The 9707-nt window shown below is 46.6% G+C and overlaps 1 protein-coding gene across 1 annotated transcript in view; it reads left to right on the top strand.

Annotated features, from left to right (window-relative positions):
- T265_08175 (hypothetical protein) overlaps positions 1–9707 on the top strand; it is a gene marked incomplete at both ends in the record, with an annotated part of 24977 nt that overhangs the window by 8288 nt on the left and 6982 nt on the right. The window contains 6 exons of the mRNA XM_009173900.1: positions 4113–4378; positions 4750–4886; positions 4926–4973; positions 5011–5193; positions 7842–8109; positions 8620–8781. Of these exons, the coding sequence (XP_009172164.1) occupies positions 4113–4378; positions 4750–4886; positions 4926–4973; positions 5011–5193; positions 7842–8109; positions 8620–8781 (1064 nt within the window). The remainder of the gene's footprint in view (positions 1–4112; positions 4379–4749; positions 4887–4925; positions 4974–5010; positions 5194–7841; positions 8110–8619; positions 8782–9707) is intronic.

The raw sequence follows: 9707 nt of genomic DNA, 5'->3' as shown, positions 1-9707 counted from the left end.
GTTAACTCAATCACTGTGCTTGCATCTTGAATTCTCGTTTCTGAGACACAGCACACATCAATACCAAGCGAGTCCACTGTAAGTGCAAGAGCAGCTTGTTGTCCTGCTTGCTTCAGAGTGCGAACATTGAACGCGGCCAGATAGAGTGGGTGTCGAGGCTTGAGGACTGATCTGGAGATCCCTGAAGATGTCGGCACCATGTGACGAGCAGATGCTGCACGCAAAACCGATGCATGACGAACGGAGTCATCAGTCCTAAGTGCTGGGCCTACAAGGAGAGAGTTATTAATGGGGTGGGGAGAGGGGGAAGAAGAAGTATGTGAAGGAGAAAGAAGGAAGGCGTCAGCAGCAGCCTGTTTTCGCTTACCCGCCCTGCTGTATGCAGCAAGTAAGGCGACCCGGCTGATGGCATCACGCGACGGCCGATGTGGCATGAGTTTATTTGTGTATGTGCTATTCATGGTTGTACGTGGGCCGGGATACTGCCAGGGCGCCCACACCTAGACAGGAGAACGATTAGAGTCCTCAACCAAAGCCTTTGACTCAGAAGCCTAACCGCAAGGCAGCGGTGTTTGGCTGGAAATGCAAATGCATTACCATTTCTACGGAACAAGTCGCCACATGTTCCAACCCCCAACCTGGGGGGCCAGGAGACTGTGTTCGTCAGACCTCTAACCATTGACCAACCTGGTATGAGAGACTGTGAGTGTCGCGGGACACTCTCCAGTATAGCTCATTGGATCGCTGAGGTGCGCAAACCGTCACATCACGGTAAGGTCCAATCTCTTCGTGACGGCCTTATGGGTGCATTCGAAACCATCGGTGTGTAAGTGCTGTTTACCACATTTGCTCATCTGGTTATGCCCCAGAAGTTTGTGAACGTATAAAGGATAGCTCATCAAGTAGATATTCTTAACACCCTTCCGGTGCCTAGCTGCCATGTCACCCAAAGGAAGCACGAGGACTTGGATACTGCCAGGATGCCCAAGTCTAGACAGGAGAAGTGGAGATGCAGAGGTCGGGTTTGAACCACGAACCTTCCGTTCAGTAAATTTCCGCTCCGACCACTGTGAATATAATCTGGCCACTATATTCACATATTTTTGGGCATGTGAGCGTGAATGGTGAGTTCCGGGGATTGGATCTTTGTGACCCCTTCTGCACGTGTCTGGAGACATTACAAGAAATGGTGGTTGGTCGATGTCGGTGACGTTTGTGCTGTTAGTTTCTCTGCTAATTGTCTGTTTGAGCGTTTGGGGATATAGGCAAGTCGGAGTGCCTGATATGGGCCAGCGTCAGGTTCCCTCCCTCATCCACTCTTTTTAAATATAATTAATCTTCATGATTTTATGGTAGTAAAGTACCAGTGTCAAGCTTGATGTTGCTGTCTCATGATGATGATGACGTCCTGGAGCACTTGTGGGCGCGACCTACTTACCGAAGGACTGTTAACCTTGGTGAGCTTTCCAAGTAACGCTTGCTCTTCCTGCTGTTTTTCAAAGATAGGAACATTGTTTGCATTCTACAGGTCGGAGAATTCTGATCACTGGAGCTTCCAGCTTTCGCATGGTCGTTGCACCAATAACCGAATTAAACTAAAATCGATTGATCATTCTTGTCATTGCTAACATGCGGACGCATGTGAAGTATCAGTTGGTGCCTCTGGTGATGGTGAGCATCGCTTGATTGGGAGCGCCTGCAACACGCACGGTTGCAACTCTAAAATTGCAAGTGGATTGACTATGAAACGCTTTTGGAATTACTTGCACCATTCCTTGACAATCGTCTCCTCCGAGAGGACCAGAAACTCGCCTATACTTGTTTGAACGAGGTTAGGCCAATAGATTGTCTCCATCGATATACGGCGGAACGTGGTAAGATTCTCAAAATTAGGGCGCGCGCGTTTATTGGTCAACAGTTTTTCTCATTTCTGGCAGCTGTTGTGCGGAATCACCTTCGGACAGCTTACCACACTGCATCTAGAACTCTGTTCAACTCATTTTTATGAGAGCTCTCGAGGGGGCAATTTTTATCGCCCAGCGCTGCGAACATAAAGATCGATGTCCTTTCGCTTGTGCCATGCAGGTGAACGCAAGTCTTTGAAGTACAAGAACAAACTCGATTGGAGAAGCTTGGGACAAGGCCTCGATGCTGTATGTCAATACGTGAAGTCTGTGACATCCCGGGATCTTCATTTTCTGTTATGCAATTCATGAATAACGGATCGATACACGCGTTTATCTTAGCTCTCCGGGTCGGGTTTGTTCCCGTCGTTCGGTAGCTTCGGCCGACATGGAAGGCATAAGCTTACTGCCCATGAGTTTGTTTTGTGCCTTAGTTCATGAACACCCTCCGTAAAGAGCAAGTTGGAAGCTGTTCGTAGCTCTTTCTTGCCAGGATCAGGTATGTTGAGGGCAGTATATATGCCTGCCTGATGTTCTCTCTGGGCCTCAGTTATCCAGTATTGGGCCGCTCTTGTGTCTCTAAAGAGCACCCCAAAAAGAAGACCGTTGGATTGTTTCTTCGGCGGTGTCTCATGTATTAAAATGGTGGGTTTTCCCGGCAAGTTTGTATAGCGGTGGGCTTTCGAGAGTTCAGTTGGTGAATATCTGATTTACAGCGATCCCGCCTCTTAAGAAATACCGTCCTCTGAGTTTTGTATACACTTATAATTGTCTTCTAAAGGAATATTCTGCACCTCATTTCCATAATCCTGCTGGTTAATTTTTGGCTCATTCGGCGGCGAACCGGTTCATTTTCGGTAAACATCGCATCAGCTTCGTGAATTTTGTGGACAATGGTTCTGGAAAGTCTCTTACAATGAGGCTGCTCCCAGTTCAAGTTGAACACAAGCATTCCCTTCTGTGGTTCGAACCCGACCTCTGCCTCTCGACTTCCCCTGTCTAGGCTTGGGCAACCTGTCATGCTTCCTTCGGGCATGGCAGCTAGGCGCCGGAAGGGTGTTACGGCGAAAGAAGCATTCCATAGAAATCGGCGCGTTTGAGATACAGGGTTCCTTGCTCAATGGCAGATGAATTCAAAAGTCAATACACAGTAGTCACTATGTCCCAATGGAGCCTTGGTTACCATGTGATCTTCGTTTGTAAATACCGCATCCAGTGGGGATGATAGTCTGATGGGCGTGTTAAGTGCTGCGTCCAAGCGCCTCGTTATGCCACTTCATTCAGCGCCGATGCAAAATGTACAGTGGACCAGGCGTGCTGAAATTTTATCCAGAAGGACCTGGGAGCGTCAGTCATCTACCAGCAAAAGATACCTAAAGCTGGAGGAGAGTTGCTCCAAAGTTTATAGGAGGAACAAGTCATTTTCCGGTGGACTTAAGGGTTGGATGTAAACGACAGAGGAGAAGAGTTTCAGGTCGCATGGTGAGATTGGAATTCACAGTGCATCATGAAGGGGTGCAAGAATGGTGTCAGTGAGGGAAATCAGAGAAGATGAAGTTGTGTTTTAAATGGTAAGTGACGCTCTACTGGTATCAGATGTATTTGGCGCTGTTATGGAAGTCGTTCATCGCAGGCGGACTGATAACTATAAGAATGCTTGTTGAAAGGACAGACAGTCCGCTGACAAGCATTTAACACTGTACTACTGTTTCCAAAGGTGGAAACAGGAGATACTGAGCCACCAGGGCCTTAGCCCAACACTGGCTTTGATCTCAGGGCTTGAAGGGATAGATTATTGTATTGCTGAGGCTTGTGAGGTTCTTGCCCTCCAGAACGGAGGTGACCCAGTTTTTATGCTCTTGGAGTGTGATCCGCAGATATACATTTGGTCTTCAGAAAGTCTTTTTGAATACGTGTGTAACGGTGATACTACTGATCGGGAGGCACGCGAGTAGTATGTGTTGTTCGTAGAATTTCGCTTTGCGTCGACTGGAAAAGGGAATTCTGTTGCGGAATTCGTGGGGCCACTTTGTAAGATTTGCTTGGATTTGACCGACGAATGAGTGGAGGCAACGAATCTCCAGGAAGACTCGTTCGGGAGAAGATCTGTGTCCAGTTTTTGTAACTAAGATGCAGATAAGAGTTTTGCTTCCCTGTTCAATGGTCTGTAACCGGTCAGTTGGTATTTCCGAATAAATAACTCCGCAGCGAAGGCCTCCTTCCTTTCACGTGTAGCGAGATGGCTCAATGTTTGTAGCCCGAACTTACTGACCGAAAGGCTCACGGTTGAAACCCGACCTCTGCATTTCGACTTTTGTCTAGACTTGAGCAGCTTGGCAGTATCCCAGTCCTCGTGTTTCCTTCGGGTGGCATGGCAATTAGGTACCGAAAAAGGGTTCCTGAAGGAATACGTGTGGACCGTCGCGGGGGATTCCTGTATGGCAGTTGGAGAGGAAAATAGCAGCGTGCGGGAGGTTCGTTTACTTCACTTTCCTCGTAGCGGTCGTGCGTGAATAGATTCGTATTCAGTCTTCATCAGAGGCAGTAACATCACTGGTGACTGTGACGCTATCGTACTGCATGGTGAATGGTTGTGATACTTTTTCCAGTTAAGCATACGGGCGGTTGACATTCAGTCAGACTTGTTCGTTCACTGTATTTGAGGCTTAATTCTCCTAGCTTCTTGCTTTCGTACACTTTTACAAGGCTGGTCGTATATTCGAATAGTGCGTTGACCATAAGGAAGCTCCAAACCATTTTACGCAGCGATTCCATTCAGCGTTATTACTGTCTAGTGGCCTATGTTGCTTTTGCTCCTAAAATTATATCATTTCAGCTGATGTAGGACTTTATGGATTGCGCCTCGACCTTATCCAAAGGTGAAGTCAGTACAAGTCTCAGAGAGGTAGCCAAACGCTCGCGGAAAAATTTCCCCGTCCCAAGGTATATATGTACCCCTACATCAGACCAATTACAACAGAGGTAACTGTTTCACTTTCGACTATCCATACCACTTTACAGAGTCCCCGTTCTTTTTTCTTCTAACCCTGTGTTTATTCCATTGATAAAGTAGGTTTCCTGTCAGCTGTTTTATCGAATTTGTTAGTGCCACAAAGGTCCATGGCCACATTCCTGAACTGGACAATCCTCCATCACCGAAGGCGATGCGTCATTCGTTTATGCGTGCAAATGAGGGTGTGGCTGTTCCCAAACTATCGTCGCTACGACGACTAGAGTCGAGGAAGCTTCGTAGCGAATGGCTCTATGATTCAGAACATCGTGCCTTCTGGTAAGTCGGTTGTTAAATTCACGTCATGCCGATAGAGTGACCTGTGCGCGGATGATTGTTCCACTGGTATCCAAATGGTATTACTGACATTCATAGAGCACTAGAGGGCTGGAGAAGCTGATTTCCATCAGCGTTATATGATTTACAGGCGAAGGAAAAACCTTGATCAGAGTTCCTCCGTAAAATGGTAGAAACATGACGAGAACATGTGGTAACCATAAACCCGTTATTTCATTTTTTCAAGTAGAAATTTCAAAGATAGGCTGTGGGATTTGTCGAATCTATATTCATTAGTCTGAGTGGCTCACATACGAACCCATTTCGGAATATTTCAATTAGACATGACTCTACAAAAACCCCACAACCACCATTTCAATCACTTTCATGAGTGATACTCTAGTTTCCTCCTTAGCACTGGCCCTTCCTAGATTTTATCTCCGGTCGTCGGGTAAGCGTGATACTATTGTTCCTCCAGTGCTTGCTGCACACTCGAATTAATACGTCTGCATGGGTGAACATGTTTACGCTTGTTTATGTTCATATACACATTCTTGAAGCTGGTCAAAATCGTTGTTTCTAGGAACCTAACTTTGAAGCCACGGACTGCGGACGAGATGGCTCAAGTGGTTAGAGCGCTAATTTACTGGCCGGAAGGTTCGTGGTTCGAACCCGACCTCTGCCTCTCGACTTCCCCTATCTAGGCTTGGGTAATCTGGCAGTATACCAGCCCTCGTGCAACCTTCGGGTGGCATAGCAGCTAGGCACCGAAAGGGTGCTACAGCTGAACGATTGTGATTAATGTGAGCGGGCGTGCTTGTGCAGAAATCCTCGTACTGAGACCGTGTAGGTATCCTGGCTGTGCCGGTGGGTGGCACGTCTGTCGAGCCCTCTCTAGTCAGGTGGCACTTGAGAATTAGTGAACAGTTTCGCACCAGTCAGTAGTTGCTTCCCCTCTCAGAGCAGTACACATCCTGAGATTGTTCAAAATCGCTTGGTTTTTAGAAGTTTTCGTTCTTTAAAGCTGGCGTACAATTACGCAACCACTGTGGAAGAAGCATTGTGGGTATGTGTGAGGTGATTTCTTGGAGGTTATCACACTCAGTGCCGTAAACTGATAAGCTTTTGGTCACCGTTGAGATGAAAATCTAGGTTTTTACGATAATAGTCCTGTCCTAGCCACTCGATGACATTTGTGTTAGATTCAGATCTTCAGACAGGATAAACAACCCTCCACACTTGCCCAGCCACTTGTTTGGTTAGTATCTAGATGATAGACTGCTCTTTGCTCACCGCTTCTATCACGCAGCTTATGGATTGAGTGGCGACCTCTCTATACTTCGAAGCTCACGCTCTGCCTAAAACGACATCGTTCCTCGTGAAGAAAGTGTTGGGGCACGGTACCTCTAATCAAAACAATCTGACCTGGTGTTGATCTAGACGGTATTCCAAAGCAGCTTGGGTGCATGAAGTTAAATACGAATGACAGTTAGGAGTGTCCCTTAATATTTTCACCGGGACATTTTCATGGACGGGATTATTGCTGTCTCAACTGATTACGCTTTGTAGGTCCCCTTATCTAGGTTTGTACAACCTAACAGTATATCAGCCCCCAAGCTTTCCTCGGGTGGCATGGCATCTGTGCACCAAAGGTGTTACATCTGAACGACTATTATTGTCCCTACTGTGTAGTGCACCGGTGTGCTGTTTCATTGGATTTACTGGGTGCCGAAATCACCGTTTGTCCAGTCCCTCCACCTGAGCATTCAAGGCACATGCACGACGAAGCACCTTTTGATTCGGCTGGCCAGACTGTCCTCTTGTGGGCACCTCCCTCACGCAACATTCTATCTCACTAATTTTGGATCAGCCTATTTTTCTCTTCTCTTGGAAGAAGTACTCCCTGCAAATCCTGTCTCAAGTTGCTCGATCCCATAGTGATGGGTACGATTCTGATGCATTTTTTCTGGCAGTATGGGCGGCTAGGAACATCTTTAAGAAACAGGGGACCGGATCATCGAAAGCTGCTGTACTTGCTAAGAAGAATTGTCAGGGGTGGCTGTTTGAATGTTCACTGTACTCGGAAGCGTAAGCGATAACACATATAAGTGCAACCAACTTCTCACGGGTCACCCATTCGGTGACCTATTTTTAGCACATTGGTAGTGAGTGAACTTGGCCCGTTTCGCTTCGCCGGACTGCGTGGAACTCGTTGTCAGAAAAGTATGCCAGTATACGTTCTTTTGGAATGCGAATTCAGTTGTGGCGCTTGCGTGGGCGCGTGTAATTTGCAGCCGACTGCACCCGGCATGCTGCCACAATCTGGCCAGAATTCTTATTCCTACAAACTTGTCTGGGTCTGAAGAATACTCGATGAAGTAGATGCGAGGAGCGGGTATGAATGATGATGATTTTTGTCTTATCCGTTGATCCTGTTCCCACGCATGTTTGCCGTATCCCATCAGGTCGCACAGAACGTTTATTAAAAAAACGTGACAATCAGTACGGGTTTGGGCACTAACGTTCTCCTGGAAGGAACTTTTTACGTTTTGACTTGTTAGAATCCCTCGGCTCTAAGGGAGAATTTTCGACTTGTACCATATGCCTGTCACCTTACTTCATCTTCTCTTATGATGGTTCTTATTTGGCAGGTCTCACGTGATCTTCGGAGTTAACAAAGTCATGAGACTTTTGGAAACTTCAGAGGCCAAAATGGACGTCGATAAGACTTCGATTAACCCGAAGTTAGCATGTGTTCTTGTAGATGGTGGATGGGTGGCTTCTCCCCTCGGACACCATATCGCTCGCTTATGTTCGACCTTCGGTGTACGCCTAGTTTCAGTCAAACCATTGAAATCACTGGCTTCCATGTTTTCGACGCCATTCCGGACCATCAAAAAGGCATGTGCTTTCCATAACGTTCCTCTAACTTCTCTGTTTGTTATCTGCGATAGACTATTACTGCGACGCTGTGGGAAGTAGCTTCCTGAGACAACTTTACTTATGAATCACTGACCGTGGTTGCAAATCACCGAAAAATTGGGTCACGTTGGTCTCTGCATACCTTGTCACAAGCGAGATGTAAGGATTCCTATGTAATCCAGGGCAATTTGTGGACAGCTCTTGGAGTTATAGTGTTTTTCAATACAAAGCTAACCTTCCTGCTGGTCCGAAGAGGATTCGGGGTGACAATAAACACTATGTAACGTACTCTAGGCCTTTTTTTAGAAATGGAGATGGTGGCGTGCACTAGTTCCCGTCGTTAGTTCAATTACCTCCTTAACAGTTGAAGGCTGGAGTAATGAACTTCGCTTTCCACCATAGAGAATGTTTGACATTATATTTGAATATTAAGTGGTTAGTCCTTTCTCAACCTCACTATTTAACCGCATGTTACTGAAGCTTATCGATTGTGCATTACCTCTGCAGGCGATCGCCATCGGCATCTGTTTGTCCGCAAGCGCTCCTAACGAGCTCCAAGCTTGGTTCGCTAGCTTCTGTACGACTGTTCCTTTGTTGGACCAGCCAATCAGAAGAGTAAGGGACTCAGGCTCTGAAGCAGCTCCCTCCCACCTCAAAGGAGATGCAATGGTAGGTCCTGTGTTTACGGTTTGGAATTCTAGGGTTGTGTTTTGTACCCTTTAATCAATATCAGATCTGTTTATCAGACCTGATACTAGTGATTGCGAAGTGTCTCAACACCGAACCAGATCGAGCGTTCAGGGGTTCAATAATAACTGACCACCATCAATCGCTTCTTACTGAATAAACGAGCAACCGAATGAATGAGTGACATTTGTCACTGAGCTCCGAACTAATTGTTCTTGCCTCAGGTTTACTATCCAGGCCGAACAAAAACCAGTTAGTCAAAAGAACCGAGTTTGATGGCTCGTCCTAGGAAACTAAAACTGTTCTTCGCTTTCTTTCACGATAGTTCCTAATAGTCATCCTTAAACAATTTTATACGACTGCGCCCTTGTATGACGAATCTTATGGTAAACTGGGTGCATTGATACGTTTACGAATGGTATTAGCCACGGAGTGCTTTTTATAGTGAGCACCTTTGACAGGCCTTCATGTCCTAATGATAATCGAATCCACTCATATTCGTCCCATAACAAACAAACGAAAGATTATGGGGACCCAACGTGGCTTTTGCTGTTGAAGAGAGAGAACTGATTGCTGGTTTGTTCGCTGAGCTCAGTAATTTTGTTGTGTGTTTAATCACCAATGACATCATCATTACGTTGTTAGAGACCGGAGTCGTTTGGATCCGTCCTGCTGACCTAGCTCTGTATCCCTGCCCGTGGGTCGTCCCAAACACGTTTTTGGTACGTTAGGTTTTGTAAAGGGACCTGGCGCGATACGGTTACAACAATTGTTTGTATACCTTCTTGCATTGTTCGACTAAGCTGAGAGCAGCGAGACCCCGCACTACGAGCAATCGTGGTACAGGGCGGTCTGGGGGTAAAGTCGTACTGTCCTCTGCGACAGGAGTGTGAAGGCAGTAAGGTGTT

This window comes from Opisthorchis viverrini, assembly GCF_000715545.1.
Source record: "Opisthorchis viverrini unplaced genomic scaffold opera_v5_211, whole genome shotgun sequence".
Taxonomy (NCBI): Eukaryota; Metazoa; Platyhelminthes; class Trematoda; order Opisthorchiida; family Opisthorchiidae; genus Opisthorchis; species Opisthorchis viverrini.
Note: the sequence above shows the minus strand (reverse complement) of the source record. Positions and strands in the feature narration are given on the sequence as shown.